Consider the following 16,397-nt stretch of genomic DNA (forward strand, 5'->3'; position numbering starts at 1 on the left):
GCATACAGGTGACAATAGGGCAAGTTTTTTGTTTTTGTTTTGTTTTTTGTTTTTTGTTGGTTGTGGGACCTTAACTCTGGTCCTGGGCACTGTCCCTCAGCTCTTCAGCTCAAGACTAGCGCTCTACCACTTGAGCCACAGTACCACTTCTGGCTTTTTCTGCTTATGTGGTGCTGAGGAATTGAACCCAGGGCCTCATGCATGCAAGGCAAGCACTCTACCACTGAGCCACCTTCCCAGCCCCAGTAGGGCAAGTTTTAAAATTCCAAGACTTGTAGTTCTTCTTGTCAACTTGCCTAATTTAATTAACATACTTGAAGCTGTTTCTACCATTGTGTTAGTTTAGGAATTTGTTTATCTTCTAATATATGAACCTGGGAATATTTTCTATGTTTTCTAGGCTGTTCCCAAAATTGCTAGACTCAAGTAATCCTCCTGGTTTACTGTTTGAAACTATAAATGTTATGATAACTTGTTATAGCAGCAAAAAGAGACTATAGTACAGAGTTAAGGGAACAATGAATACCCCATTTTAGCCAAAGCCAAAGGAACTGGTTTAGACAAACCCAGTATTAGTCAAAAAACACTTCCATAGGTGACTTTAATCTCTTATGAATTATAGAATGAGAAGAACTAAACAATCTGAGCAAGCTGCAGAGGTCAAATATCCATATAACCAAAACAGACAGGGGGTAAGAGGAAAAAGACAGTAACTCCTGGTGTATGGGGAAGCTTTGATTAGATTAGATTAGCTTCAGACTACCAGAAAGAAGCCTTGGAAGTGAGATGGTAGGAATAAAAAAAAAAACCCTGCTAAACAAGAGTGTGGTATGTTGTAAGGTGAATACAATCAGTGAGATACAGAGAAGCCACATTTTGAGAAGTCTAATTGGGAGTCTTTATTAGAAAGCTGGCATCTGCAAGTGGACTATTGTCACAAAGTCCTGTGGCCACGTGAATACACTCAACACTATTAGAAAACTGAGCCATGAGAGCAGGAGAAGAAAGGAAGAACAGAAAAACAATACCAACAACCCAGATCAACCCCAGTGAAGAGCTGAAGTGGAATGCCAGGATGACCAGAGCCTAGCCAGGAGACAGGACCCAGCACAGGAGGCCTGGACTAAAGGCCTCTGCCTTTACCGATCTGATCCTAAAATCCGGTCAGCTCCGAGGGCAGGGTCACAGGAGTCTCCCAAGTTCAAGGTACTGGACTGACAGGCCCAGGAACCTATTATCCAAGCTCCTACCCCTGCCTCTCAGGATTCAGGCACGCCCATTGCCTGGGAGGGGCTTTTCCCTGGGGCTTGGTACATTCACAAATGCTCTCTGGGTCTATCTGTAATTGAAAGGATGGCTTGTCTCCCCTCCAGGCCTTGGAAGCTGGGTGGGCAGCCCCCATCACTTGGTTAGGCACCAGGATGGCTATGAAAACAACGTGACTTACTTAGACCAACTGGAAATTACTCAGGTAATCACAAACTGAGGGCATTCATAGCCACTGCGATTTTTGTTTTTTAAAATTCTGGGAAAAAATTGAAAATAGAGAAAAAGATCTTAAAAGGCCTTCAAGTTGAGTCATGAATCTGACCTAGTGTACTGACTGTACCTAAACCTGCCAAAAACTTTGTGTCCTTGACCTTGGAGTGAGAGTTACACTGCCCCTGAAATCACATACAAAGGCTGAGCCTTTTGACCAGAGCTATGTATCTTGCTTTGACCTTCTATGTGACTTTTCAGCCTCCATAGTCAAGGAAACTGTTTCCCTAAGTAAATCTCTCTTCATATCTCACTCTGTATACATTCCATATAGTTCCTGTTTCTGGAGAAATGTGAGCAAAACAGAGAAAGCCAGCTTTCAAACTGAATCTAATTGGCATGCTTACAATTTGAGCATTTGGGAAACTGAAGCAGGCGATTATAAATTCCAGGATCTTCTAGAATACAAAAAGAACAAAAATGAAAGGGGAAGGGAGAATGAGAGCATAGGAGTTGGAAGGGAGGAGAGGAGAAGGGAAGGGGTAAGGAGATGGGAAGAGAGGGGGAAAGGAGAATAGAAGATAAGAGAAGACTGGAGAGGAGAGGAAGAGTAAAGGAATAGGGATAGGGAAGGGAAATTGAATGAAAGGAAAGGAAGCAAGGAAAAGGATAGAAAAAGAAGGTAAAGACAAATGAAAAGGAAAAAGAAAGGGTAAACCAGAGAGTAGAGCAGGGGAGAGGGGATGAAAAAATAAGAAAATAGACTTAAGCCCAGCGCTGGTGGCTCAAACCTATAATCCTAACTACTCAGGAGGCTGAGATCTAAGGATCACTGTTTGAAGCCAGTCTGGGCAGGAAAGTCCATGAGACTCTTACCTCCAATTAACCACCAGAATACTGGAAGTGGCACTGTGGATCAAAGTGTTAGAGCACTAGCCTTGAGCAAAAAATGCTCAGGGATAGTGAGGAGGCCTGAATTCAAGCCCCAAGACCAGAAAAAAAGAAAAAGAAAAAGAGGAAAAAAGCAGAGAAGAGAGAAAAAAAGAAAAGACACTTAAAGCAAATAAGATGAAAAAAGATAGAGTCTTGTACTATGTGTTAGTTAAAAGAAATGAAAGGATAAAAGAAAGTAAAAAGAGAAAAATACCTGTTTTGCAGTTCATTAGTAATGTGAACTTGTCATAGACTTTGCTAAGCTCCTAGGAACCCCGTACCTCCTTAGATGCACCATTTTATCTCCTATGAAGTAATAGTACATTAAGTTGGGGAAATAGGTAAATAGAGGCCCAGAACATGAACTTCCATTTGCCAAGACCAGTGCTGTCATAGTCACTGTCAACTCTCTGATCTGCCACAAGTATAGACACCATATTGAACACTCAGTATGGCACCATATGCCAAAATATGTAGTGAGCTTCCAGGAGGCAGGCAGAATATTTTCGTGTGTTTCCATTGGGAAAAGGGTACTTCTGTTTGAACTGAGTAGACACTGATTGTAGATATAAATTTTAAATGCTACCCGCTGTGCTTTGGGAGAATCTTTAGTATAGTCTTAAGAAGGGCCATGATCACTAACATGGTATTCTGTGGGGACCCTAGGGGCTCTATACGAACTATGGCTGGGCGTAGGAAGTATAAGTGCATGGAGAATGCCTGATCCCAGCAGATTGGGTGATTGCCTTACTTTAAGTAGCAATCCTACCAAAAGACAGTACTTAGCATACTGCTTCTTGATATCCTGTTATCTCCACCTTCTTAATCTGTCATAGGAACTGCCTCAGGCAAGCCCCTGTAACTCCTTAAAAGGAAATGGGAAAGACTCCTTCAGTTTAATCATGTTTGTCTAAATCATTCTTTGCCTCATGGTGGTATTAGAATAAATATGAATTAAAGATCTGACTGCATGGTCAATCCTTCATTTGTCATCACAGTATCTGCTGGATGAAACCCAAAGCATTCCACATTTATATCACTTCTAAACAGGACACTGTGTTCCAGGAAATTAAGTAGAACGCTGGGCTTATACAAATACTTTCACCAACTTGTCATACAGTGGCATGGTTGTTTGAAGGTTCAATGATAGTTCTAGCTTTTTCAGGACTGGGGTCTGACCCCAGTGCCTTATGCTTTTAGGTAAGTACTCGACCACTTGAACCACATCTCCAGCTTGTTCTAGTTTGTAATATAACTGCTTTTGACAGATTTACAACAATCTAGAATGTGTCCATGTTGTTACTATGCATCATGTGCAGCTGCTTCTTTATAGTCCAGTTCACATTTTTAGCAAAGAAGGGGCAATGTGCAAGTTTTCTTTCACTATTATTCTTTCATATTCAGTAGCAAAACTTTGTGTCCATTCTCAGAAACTTTGACTGTGGGCTCACAATTCCTTATATCAGGAGAAAGAGATTCAAGAGAAGTACAAATTACTTCACTAAGTGATAGCAATTTGAGGCCAGTAGGATAAAAAGGAATGTGAGAGTTCTCATCTCAATCAATGCCTGAGTATTTTGATGTGCCAAGCATCCCAGTAGGAGGGAAAGCACAATTGCTGGGCAAAATTGATATATAAATGCCATGGCCAATGACACAGGGAAGCATATATGCAGGATCACATAGCAGGCCAGCCACGCTTAAAGGGAGATCTTCTCAGGAAAATAACCAATGCAAAGAGAAACTATAGGCATGGGAGGAAAAGAGTTCCTGCCTAGCAAGCACTAGGACCTGAAATGAGCCCATAGTACTATGGGGGAAAACATACCATCATAGTATTGGGACCAAGCAAGTTTGGGTTTGCCCTTAATCTAACATTCAGGAGGCTGAGGGAGAAAGATGGTGAGTTCATGGCCAGGGTGGGCTCCAAAGAAACTTCCATGCCAGCCTTGCCTCAACAGCAATACTAAGATTGGAAAGAAAACTATTGCACTAATAACTTTTCCTTACTCATAAGCAATTATAGGCAAAGTAATTTACTATACACTGCACTAATGACCTCTGGCTCTCAAAGGAATTGGGAACTCAGTACAAGGACAGAGAGTAGCATATCTGAAGCTTTTTAATGGAAAATTTCAGCAGCTCAATTCAGGCAGGACATGTAATGGCTTGGACCCTCCCATAAAAACTGAATGATTGCATTGTGCACTATGGCCTGCTGCGGGCATTAGTGGGGCAATAGGGATACCAATGGGAAGCCAGGCATGATGATTCACATTTATAATTACAGCACTTAAGAAGTGGAGGCAAAAGCAACATAGATTCCAAACTAGCTGTGACTATACATTGAGTTCAAGGTCAGTTGAGATACACAAGGAGAATTTTGTCTCAGGAATTACTAGAAAACGTCTCGCCTATAAATCCTAATTATTCTGGGGGCTGAGATCTGAAGATTGCAGTTCCAAGCGAATCTAGGCAGGAAAGTCTTTGATACTCATCTCAACCACCAAAAAGCTAGATATGGTGCTGTGGTTCAAGTGGTAGAGCATCAGCTTTGAGTGAAAAATCTAAGAAACAGCACCTAGTCCTTGAATTCAAGTCCCTATACCAACACATACACACACAAAAGAACTACTAGGAAAAAGTAATGATGTTGCCACATGCTGTAGAGACCAGTAGGATAAGAAGTTTTCCCTTTAATACGTTGTCCCTAATAATTTCCCCAACACAGGTGATAAACAAAATACAACAAAAAGATGTCCTTTCAAGATAAACACATAGGGCCAAAGTAGAAATTCATTGCACTCCTAAAGGTCCACTCCTCTTTCTTATCTGCTAGAAGGTAATTCTCTTAATGATACCAGGCTTCAGCATTAACTTTCTATACTCTCTAACAAAGAAATTAGGGGCTGGGAAGATGGCTCAGTGGTAGAGTGCTTGCCTTGCATGCCTGAGGCCCTGGGTTTAATTCCTCAGCACCACATAAGTAAAAAGTAAAAAGCCGGAAGTGGCACTGTGGTTCAAGTGGTAGAGTGCTAGCCTTGAGCTGAAGAGCTGAGGGATAGTGCCCAGGCCCAGAGTTCAGGCCCCACGACCGGCCCCCCCCAAAAAATGGGGTCAGGAAGTTGGCTCAGTGGTAGAGTGCTTGCCTCGCAAGCATGAGGCCCTGGGTTCGATTCCTCAGCACCACATAAGCAGAAAAAAGCCGGAAGTGGTGCTGTGGCTCAGTGGTAGAGCACTAGCCTTGAGCTGAAGAGCTGAGGGACAGTGTCCAAAGTTCAAAAAAAAAAAAAAACAACAAACAAAGAAATTAATTTATTGCTTCTAACTGGTCTATTTCATAACAAGATTATATATTTAAGATTCCATTTTCTTTGAGGCAGATGTCCACTTTTTCAGTCTTCTCAAGGCACCAAATTAAATTGCAATTTTCATCCTGAAAAAGAAAACAATCATTAACCAGACTATCAAAGAAACAATGATTTGGGGGTATTGTGAGAGACAGAGAAAGGAGATCACCATTTACATAGATGTAGTTAGATTATCTCCATAGTAAAATTCATTAAAGCAAGGGCAAAGATTGTCAACTGAAAATCAGTGCAGGGCTTGGTTTAAACTGCAGTGAGGTAAAAGGGTTGAATATACCTAAAAAGCTGAGTCAGGCTCAGAAGACAGTAGCATAAACATCAGTGCAATCAGAACTTAACCATAAATGAGCATCAGGAATTGAGAAGCTAGTGGTAGGGGCTGTTCACGAACTCTCAATCCCATGCTTACATAAGCCTGATGGCTAAAGAACATGGATAAATTCTAACAGCACCCACCTTTAGTGTTTATTTATTCCTTTGTTGTTTCCAGAGTCTCTTCCAACTTGTCAAGTGACTGGAAGATCTTTTCATATCCTGCAAAGACAAAAATCCCTTAATGGTTCTCAAAAATGAAGAGAAAGTGGAGATTTAGCTGAAGCAATAGAGTACCAGCCTTGACTGAAGAAACAAAGCAATTGCATATGACCCAGAATTTAAGCTCCAGTACTGGTGCCAAAAAGTGAAGAACCATAAGTCAATCTTGGTGTATGCCTGTCTTAGTAACTATGCATCATAGCATAAAATGTTACATACTGTATGTGTGTGCATGCTAATTACTTTGAGATACTGGCCCACATCTAATAAGCAAATTCTTATAAATAATGATCAAGGAAGATTATCACTGGGACACTTTAAGACCAGTAAAGAGAAACCTTCAAAAATTATGTAATATAATAAAATTCTGCAAAATATCTCCCTCTCATGATACAGTTGCAAGTATTCAACAGGATAAAATAACAGTCACCCATGGTTTTTTTTATCATTAGCCATTCTCCCCCTACTTACGCTGTTTCAACAGCTTAATTTCCTTCCAGAGCTCATGTTCTACCTCTGCATAGACTTCCTCAGACATTGCTGGAAACAAGCCAGCTACCCCAGGAGGTGCAGGCATTGCTTCAACTTTGGAGTCGCTCACATCTTTGCCCTCAACAGTGTTATCATCAGGTGTGAGAAGCACCTCAGCTCCACAGCTAGCAGTCCAGTCTTCACCCACAGAATCCAGTGAGGCTGGAGAAGCACTGCATCCTGCCACCTGCATAACTTTTGACAAGTAGCCTACATATGAACCCTGACCTTTCTCCATAATCTGTGCATGGGAGTCTTGACTGACAGCAGCATCTGCAAACCAAATTGAGAGGATAAACTGATGTGGGAGAGTATCTTTATTTCCTCATGTTACACAGACATCTGAGTACTTCTTACATGTTAATTTATTTCAGAACAAGAGGGTTTTCCAGAGTCAAATCAAGCTTGATAAATTGACCTCAGGCCATGGCAAAATGACTCCCTAGATACATAAAAATCAAACCAGGTTATAGAGAATTCTTTTCAGTTTCCCTTCTATGTCACAGTAGGTTGCTTTTTTTTGCCAGTTTTGGGGGCTTAAACTCAGAACAATGTCCCTAAGCTCTTTTGCTCAAGGTTACTGCTCTATCACTTTGAGTTACAGTTTCCCTGCTGGTTTTTGAGTAGTTAATTGGAGATAAGCATCTCATGGGGCTGGCTTCAAACCATGGTCCTTGGATCTCAGCCTTCTGAGAAGCTAGGAATTCAGGTGTGAGCAAATGGTGCCTGGCTAGTAGGGTGTTTTTTTTGCTCGAAATATGACACCGCTGTGTCATTTAAACCTATTCTGTTTGTCCCTTTATAGGGTAAGAAACTGGGGATTAGCAGTGAGCCAGAAAAGAAGAAATCACTACCTGCCCTTATTCAGTTTACATAGTCATGGGAGGCCATCACACACTGACATACATAACTGGATTCATGCTGTTGAAAAGTAAGCTGGGATGTGAAAGGGAACAGTAGAATGAATGTAAACACTTGCTATATAGTCCTGGGTCAAACAGGAAGGTGTCCTCAAAACAGAAAACAAGGAGACAGACCTGGTTTGAACACAATCAGAGGAAGAGTGTTTATGTGTGGTGAGGATAAGAATCAGAGATTACAGAGTAGAGATCAGGATGAAAGAGAGGGATAAAGATTATTTGAAGCCTTGGTGTGGACAGCATGGTAGGTCCAGGAGATGCCCAGCCTATGGACCACAATGAAGATGAGGATTCAAATCATGTTGGTGACCTGTTGAGGTCATCATCAGCAAGATGAGAGTAGAGTTGGGGCAGGGGCAGGAACTGAAATCAAATTTATTAGAAAAGGACTGTTCCAGCTAACTGGTGGTGATACGTCATGCCAGAGTGAGCAGAAAATAGAGAAAAATATGTGGTTCCAGAATGATTAAAATTAGGTTAGAGGAGAAGAGAAATGAAAGGCAGAAAAAGTCTGTGACATACATTTCCCAATACAAAGAAAACAAGATAATGGAAATCCTAGACAGTTGCCACTGAGGAAGACATGGACAGCTGAGCCAAACACTGCTGAGAAATGAATGGCAATGTCAGGTTAAACTGTGTGCCTTGACTATAACAGAGTGTGTGGAAAGGAAGAGGCAGGATAAAGGATCCCCTGTATTGTATCAGGAAGGAGAGGTGAGGATGGGGGATGGTGAAGAATGAGGAATGAGATTGTACTGGCATCTCCTGTGAAAACTGTTCCTGGTCCATCTGAAGGAAGCTCTTTAGACTTGCAGTAACTCACAATGCTTTCATCACTTCGAAGAGTTTTTCTTCCTTGCACACATGCAGGAGTCTGCTGACCTACCAAATACATGATTACCGTCTCTCTTTTTCTCCGATGAGGTGTCAAAATTGGATTCGTCCCCTCCTGCTGCTTTCAGGACCTTATACTGCCTCTTCTTAGGTGGTGGTGAAGGATCCATGACTTCTTCATGTGAGTTCACTTCCCTTTTAAGCTTTTCAGAGTTCTCACCTGCATCATCAGCCATCATTTCCTGGAAAACAGCAATGAACCTTTTCCAGTCATGACAAAATTCAACCATCATAGAACTGCAAGTGAACTGAAATTTTCCATAGCAACATGGTGAATGAAAAGTTTCCTCTCTATGGCTGCATTATTGAGCAGTCAGGAATCCAAAGAACCACACAACAAGTTGTAGAGCAAGGCAAAGTCAATTGTTTGAAAGTCTGTAATTCCTGTTTAAGAGAATGCAGATAGATGCTTGGACATAAAGAAGAAAATTATGTCAGTGGCAGGAAAATACACGGAAGTGGAGATCATCAGCTTAAGTGAAATAAGCCAGTTTTACAAAGAAAATTCTAAATATTTTCTCATATGTTCAGGAAATGGGTGAAACAAAAAGACATGAAACTAAAAGGGGAATTATCTGAGTTGTAGAAGGAAAAAAGGAACAAGGATTAGGGTGCTATGCTTATGTGGAAATCACATCATTTAGCCTATTATAATGTAAAATTAATATACACTGATTAATATCAGGGTATATTATGTATATGCTAGTATTAGGAAAATAGTCTGAACACGTTAATAAGCTCTGTGGTCTTAGGAATGCAGAATAAAAGCATAGCAAATCAAAACCCAAAGGAAACAAAAGGATGGAAATTCAATTTACTTTTGCAGATTCGCAGATTGCTGCATGTCGGTTGGTGTTTAATCCTTGGTCTACAATTTCATCCGAGTTACTTCTCACGTGATGGTAAACTAATATGGTGATAGTTGCGATAAGGACAAAGAAGGTCTGTGTGTGTGTATGTGTGTGTGTGCTGGTCCTAGGGCTTGAACTCAGGGTCCAAGTGCTTTCCCTGAGTATTTTACTCAAGGGTAGTATTCTACCACTTGAGCTGCAGCTCCACTTCTGGCTTTTTGATGATTAATTGGAGAAAATAGTCTCATGGACTTTCTTGCCCAGATTGGCTTTGAACCAAGATCCTGATTCTGAGATCTTAGCCTCCTGCGTAGCTTGGATTACATATGTGAGCCACCAGTGCCTGAAAAAAGTTAGTCTTTTGAAATCTGAATTACCGTGTGGTCAAAATTTTGGCAGAATAATCAAGGAAATTATTATCTGAAAATTAATAATATTAAGAATGAAAAGGAAGACATATAAGTAATCAAAGAGGTATAAATAAGGGAACAAAGTCTTAAGAAAAAGGATTGCTCTTGGTATAAAATTGGTCTAAAAGGTAGAGCAATAGTGACTTGTGGCTAAAATGCTCGCTACTCAGGAGGCTCATATATGAGAATGGAGGTTCAAAGTCATCCCAAATAAAACCCAGGAATGGAGGTGTGGCTCAAGTAGTAGAGCACATGATCAGCTAAAGGCCAGGGCCTAAAATTCAATACCTAGGACTGGCACAAACTAAACGAAAATACTAACTAGATTAAAATATGTGTAGAGAATTAAAATATGAAATTTGTGGAGGTCGAACAGAAAATCTGAATGTTCTTGCATCTTATCAAATATTTAACCCAAAGTAACAATGAAACTTTCTGAATCTCAAAGAAACCTATTGATGAACAACAGCAGGTTGGAGGACAGGAAGGAAAAAAAGATAGGTATAATTTATGAAAATAAAATATATGCATGTCTGAAAGACCAAGTGGAAATAGAAACCATCCTTTCTTGAAGACTTCCACTAGGAGCCTTGGAAATATTCAGGTCATGCACAAATTCCACCATGAGCCATAATGTGTACTGAAAGTAGAGACAAACACCTTGAAAAAAATAAATGACTCTCAAGGCAGTGGCGCTGTGGCTCAAATGGTAGAGTGCTCGCCTTGAGCTGAAGAGCTGAGGGACAGCGCCCAGGCCCAGAGTTCAAGCCCCATGACCGACCAAAAAAAAAAAAAAAGATAAATGACTCTCAAGCAGAAATCAAGGGGTAGATTTTGGGGGGAAAAAGCTGACTGAGGTATGGTTCAGGTCTATAATCCTCAGGAGTCTGAGTTTGGGAAGATAGAATTTTGATGCAGATTTAGGTAAGCTTAGGTAACATTTGCAAGTCAGTCAATCCAACTGAACCACATCCACAACAAAAGAAAGGAAATAACACCATTCTTTAGAAAAGAATGTCATTCGCATACACATACAAGAAGGCGGCTGCGGTCTGTTTGAGAAACTTCCATTATCCGTCTAGTATATTCCAATCACTTTCATCACCTCTATGCCTCTCACAATAACACCCTTTTTGAGGCTGGACCACAGTGTAACACCTTTTCTTGCTTTAAATAGAACAGCAGCTTGAAAAGGAGGAAAGTGCCTCAACTTTCTAAAAATAAATTTGGAAGGCAAGTTTTTTTGTTTTCCAGTTTGGGGATTTGCACTCAGTACCTCATACTTGCTGGTCTCTCTGGCTCATACCTGGCACTCTGCCACTTGAGCCAAGGCTTTATGCTGCTTATTTTAATGATAGAGTCTCTCAGACCTTTTGGCTTCTAAACATAATCCTTTTGATGTCAGTCTTCAGAGAAACTCTAACAATAGGCATGAAACATGATGGTCTGGACCAAATAGGGGGAAGTTGAAAAAACTATGACAAATGAAAAACAGGTAAAAATACTTAGCAAGCCTTTCCCCAAAATTTATTTAGTAAATAGCATAGCAATAATAGTCTCCCCTTGCTGATACAGACATTCCATCTTCCTGATTAATGCCTCCTCAGGAGGCAGAATGACAGGCATATGCTACTAGGAACTGGCTGAATTCTTATAAAAAAAATGACAAACCTATGTATATAATATCTGGAAAAATAGGCCTTGCACAGTGTCTCCACCTGTGATTCCAGGTAGTCGAGAGGCACAGGTCAAAAGAATCACAGGTGAGGGCTGGGAAGGTGGCTCAGTGGTAGAGTGCATGCCTTGCATGCATGAGGCCCTGGGTTTGATTCTGCAGCACCACATAAGCAGAAAAAAGCCGGAAGTGGCACTGTGGCTCAAGAGGTAGAGCACTCGCCTTGAGCTGAATTGCTGAGGGACAGCGTCCAGGCCCAGAATTCAGGCCCCATGACTGACAAAAAAAGAAAAAAGGGAGAGAAAGAAAGAGAGAAAAAAAAAGAATCACAGTTGAGCCAAAAAGGCAAACTTTCAGCCAGACTTCATCTCAACCAATAATCATGGCAACAGTAACATTGCTTATCTGACAGAAATAGTTATGAGAGCTTCGGTCTCAAATTCGAACCAGGAAAAAGTAAAAAAAAAAAAAAACCTCTCTGGAAAAAAATAATGATAAAGTAAACAAGAAATAAGGCGGAAAGAGGATAGCTAAAGTGCTAAGAGCACCTGCATTGCAGTATGCAGGCCCTGAGATTAAAGGACTCCACCCAAATAATCTGAAAAACATTCAAAAATGTCCAGTGTTAAACTAAACAGAAAAAAAAGGAAATTCTTGTGCATTGACAGTGACCACTGATTATCCAACACTGCCTGGTGAATCAGGTAAGCATGTGGAAGTGTCCATTGTTGCAGTTTCCATTCAAACCTAGGCTCCAGCATCATTGCAGAAATGTTGCCTTATGCCCTCAAGAAAGATGTGTTCTGTGGATGAGGCTAAGTCAAGCAAGCCAAGAAATAGCCACATCCAGGGCTGAGATAGACTCCACCCACAACTGAGCCAATTTGCCCCCAGGCTACAGGACTAGACTCACCTAAAACGTCCTTCTAAGTACACCCTAAAAACCTGGTCTCTGACCAGTGAGGCTGTGGTGGGTCTTCTCCAATGTAGCTGCCGCCTGAGAAAACATGTTCCCTTCCTCCACTGTCTCCTTGGAGACATGGCCAGGGAATTCCCTGACAAGATCAGAGAAAGGGAGCTCAACACCGAAGAAGCCCTTCAGTGCCAAATAGCTCCAGTAGAGCAATAGCCTACTCGACCAGGAGAGAGCCGCTTCCTCCTAACTGGGTGAAACCCGGCCAGGTAAGGGGTGAGGAAGAGCAAGCAAAAAGGACTCCCTCTTGGTAGGCCACAATTGAGACATCTGGGACACTGGGTGTCCTCCATGGTGGGCTAAGCCCCTACAGAATGTTTCCTCCAAGCAACCAAGGTATGAAGTTGGGAAAGACACACAGATTTGAGGACAGACCCTTTCCCCTCAACCACAGTCCCATGGCTTCCACAGCACAAACAATATTCACAGCCTACGCAAAAGTCTTCCTCTGGGCTGAGTGTGGCTACCGCAGAGACACCACAACGTCTCCAGAGAGTAGGACCCTGACGCTGACTAGGAATACCTGAGACAGCCATACCTAATGCCTGGGTGACACCCCAGGAAGTAGATTCTATCCCCCTCTACCTTCCCAAGTCTGAAATACGAATCCTTACTATGGAGCACAGGAGCACCTCCAAAATGACAGGCCAGCTGTGTGAGTCTCCCACTGCGGGATTTCTAGGACCCGCCTCCACCCACCTCCAGTGGAAGGTGAGGCCGCCCATGTCCTCCCTCTAGTGGTATGGAATGGAAGTGCAGGTGTAATATCTCTAGAGCTCTTTCCTACATCTAATGCCTGAGGATGAGGGGTCCTGGAATCTAGGCACTGCCAATAGCACCTGACTGGCCTCAGCTGACCAGGAGAAAGTTGAGACAGTATACCAAGATCATGATATTCAAGAGGATAATGACCCTAGAGAGACTCAGGAAGCTTAGCTATTGTCACTCACTCTGTCTGATTCCACCTTATAGGCATATGTACTCTGTTGTGACAACCACCACAGACAGGTCTAGGTCTATATTTTGTGATGTAACCAAATGGTAGGACTCTTGTCAGTATGTGCAAAGCCCTGTGTAGAATATACATCCCTCATGTGTGGAGGACCTTGAAATCAATCCAAGCCCCTTTCTTTTCTCCTCAACAAAACAAAGGGGGTAAATTGTGTCTGGCAGGAACTACAGCCTGCATATTACCAAAAAGGTACACTGATAGTCTTAATAAATGCCAAAACTATGTGATCAAATACCTTTACAATGTCTCTTATGAAAATCTGACCCAAACCTACAGTTTGCTTTGTTCCTAGGTGAGATCTCAGATTCTATTCAAATTTGCAATGTGAGGTTTCCTGGCTGTATATTCTAGTAATGGAGCTCTTTGAGGCCAACAACTGGAACACAATTTTTTTTCTTTTCTTTTCTTTTTTTTTTTTTGTCGGTAGTGGGGCCTGAACTCTGGGCCTGGGCGCTGTCCCTCAGCTCTTCAGCTCAAGGCTAGCGCTCTACCACTTGAGCCATAGTGCCACTTCCAGCTTTTTCTGCTTATGTGGTGCTGAGGAATCGAACCCAGGGCCTCATGCATGCAAGGCAAGCACTCTACCACTGAGCCACCTTCCCAGCCCCTGGAGCACAATTTTCCTGTGCACTGGAAACCTGAAATGTTCGAGGTGATTGCCTCTTCAATCACTGACAACAGTTCTGAAAGCATAGGCTACTTGTTTTTTCTTTTACCTCAAAAGATGTTTTGGGAGGTGTAGGAATGTTTGCCATATACTCTAGTATTATATATGAGACAACAACCTTACAAGGATGACCTTCAAATATTTTATCAGGCCTAATTCATGTTGGAAATCGTCTGTATGTGTCTCTAGGATTATATGTTATATTATATATTATATGTTATATAACATATATGCAATATAACTAAAAGCATGCATATATGCACATGAGTGTATATATATATATGAGAATGCTTCATGTGGATTATATATATTCCTAAAACTTATAATGAAATGTTTATTAAAGCTTCCGATGCTTACAAAACTAGCTTTCTTGAAAACTCAATTTTATAATGTAGTAATAATAGTCTTTGGAGATCTTATTATTTTCTCCTACACCAGGAATTGTTCTTCTTTTGAACTGTTGACAATGTGTTGATTGAGAAAGAAGTAGGAGCTAATCTAGAAATATTATTAGAGTGTGTTAATTTGCATAAAAATTAAGGGTCTTGCAGCTTAGTGAAATTTTATTGGTCAAGTACTATCTGGGCACTTACAAGGAACTTGAGCAAGAGAGGCACATCCCAGCTTTTTTATTAACCTGCAAAGAAGAACACAGGAAAGGGTAATCCTCCTTAGGATTAGCACACAGGTGCTGCTATGACTTATTTTCCAATGACTTAAGAAACCTGTTCATTGAGTAGAGTTGAGAACACAAAAAGCAGCCTGGCTAGGCAATCAGGACACAGGTCTCCTCCCTTAGAGGTTCTGCATCCCTCACATGGTTTTGAGCAGTCTGTATACTGGCTAGTAGACATCACATCCTCATGACCTTTAGTATCCCCTATATGGGGGCCGTCCAGGGCATCATATCATGACCTCATTGTCCCTGGACAGGAACAATGGACTGGAACCCAGAGTTGTATACTGGAACAGAAACTCAGGAGGGCTATATGATGCATGGAGAGTTCATGCAGACTGCGTGAAGCTTTTGTGTCTTAAGACTAATAGGACCCTCAGGCTGTCCAATAATCTTGACAATCACATAGTCCTAGAGACCCAATGCACAATCAGCACATGTGGTGCCTTGTTACAGACCCCTCATCTTCAGCTCTGCATATCTTTTCTTCCATAAATCTTTGCCATGTTATTTCTCCTTCAGTGTCCCTAGACTCATTCTTTGAGACCACAGGGAGATAGAACCCGATTCAGGTGTTGTTGTTTTTTGGTATCAGAGTCTAGAAACAAAAACCCCCTGAATATGTGCAAATGAACTCATAGGAAACCTCCTATGAGGCCTTAACAAGGAAAATAAGATTGGGCCTGCATTGTAGCTGGGTCAGCAAAATGGGTAGGCATCACTTGTAGTTTTTTTTTTTGTATTTTTGGATAATAATTACCACAAATTGAAATAATTACAAAACCAGACAGTGCAATTGGTATCTCTTCTGGTTCCGTTACAAGGACAAAGTGTCAAGAAAATGGGGGACTTTAGAGTCTGTGGGATAATCTACCTGGAAGCTCATCTTCCAAGTGGAAGTTTAATCAGACAGGAGCTGTTCTAAACTACCACAGCCATACCTGTGGTTGCCCAGAAACACTGCTTTACCCTCAAAATGACCTGCTGTATATCTTACTTCTTGCACTTTGACTCTGCAACCTCCTCTTCTGTTTCCTCGAGGAAAAGCAGTCGTCTTTGCAGGAATTCCGCTGAGGAGGGTCTATCTTATACACATCATCTCTATGGTTTTGAGCTAACTGATTTAGTAGCCATAATCCTGTCTTTTACTTTTGGTTTTTGTCTGTTGTGGGCTTGAACTCTGGGCCTGGGCTCTGTCCCTCAGCTCTTCAGCTCAAGGTTAGCACTCTACCACAAGAGCCTGCGCCACTTATGGTTTTCTGGTGGTTTATTGGAGATAAGCGTCTCACAAACTTTCCTGCCCCAGCTGGCTTTGAACTGTGATCCTCAAATCTCAGCCTCCTGAGTAGCCAGGATTACAGACATGAGCCACCAGCACCCAGCTGGCTGTTTGGTTTTTACTGGGGGTCTGAACTAGGGGCCTTATGTTTACTAAGTAAATGCCATTGAAAATTCCATCTGAACCATGTCT

At 41.6% G+C, this 16,397-nt stretch overlaps 1 protein-coding gene across 2 annotated transcripts; it reads right to left on the reverse strand.

Moving 5' to 3' along the window:
- Nucleotides 1-5,767: 5,767 nt before the first annotated feature.
- LOC138839343 (integrator complex subunit 6-like) lies at nucleotides 5,768-8,832 on the reverse strand. 2 transcript variants are annotated; one of them, XM_070038917.1, is made up of 4 exons: nucleotides 8,670-8,832; nucleotides 6,786-7,118; nucleotides 6,237-6,314; nucleotides 5,768-5,848 (listed from the first exon to the last, which is right to left on the reverse strand). In XM_070038917.1, the coding sequence occupies exons 1-3, from the start codon at nucleotides 8,770-8,772 to the stop codon at nucleotides 6,250-6,252; spliced, it is 501 nt and encodes a 166-aa protein (XP_069895018.1). In that variant the 5' UTR covers nucleotides 8,773-8,832; the 3' UTR covers nucleotides 5,768-5,848; nucleotides 6,237-6,249. The 2 variants fall into 2 exon arrangements, with proteins under 2 accessions (XP_069895018.1, XP_069895016.1); XM_070038915.1 differs by having other exon boundaries at nucleotides 8,655-8,832.
- Between the last annotated feature and the right edge of the window lie 7,565 nt (nucleotides 8,833-16,397).

Source organism: Dipodomys merriami, unplaced genomic scaffold (genome assembly GCF_024711535.1).
Source record: "Dipodomys merriami isolate MVZ:Mamm:240054 unplaced genomic scaffold, mDipMer1.0.p SCAF_3, whole genome shotgun sequence".
Classification (NCBI taxonomy): Eukaryota; Metazoa; Chordata; class Mammalia; order Rodentia; family Heteromyidae; genus Dipodomys; species Dipodomys merriami.

Excerpts from the sequence above, each read along its gene's own strand:
- LOC138839343 (XM_070038915.1), bottom strand. The coding sequence starts at position 8,772 with ATGGATCCTTCACCACCACCTAAGAAGAGGCAGTATAAGGTCCTGAAA. Across the intron at positions 7,119-8,654 it reads AGACGGTAATCATGTATTTG|ATGCTGCTGTCAGTCAAGAC; the intron begins GTAGGTCAGCAG and ends TTTGGTTTGCAG. Across the intron at positions 6,315-6,785 it reads AATTAAGCTGTTGAAACAGC|GATATGAAAAGATCTTCCAG; the intron begins GTAAGTAGGGGG and ends TTGTCTTTGCAG.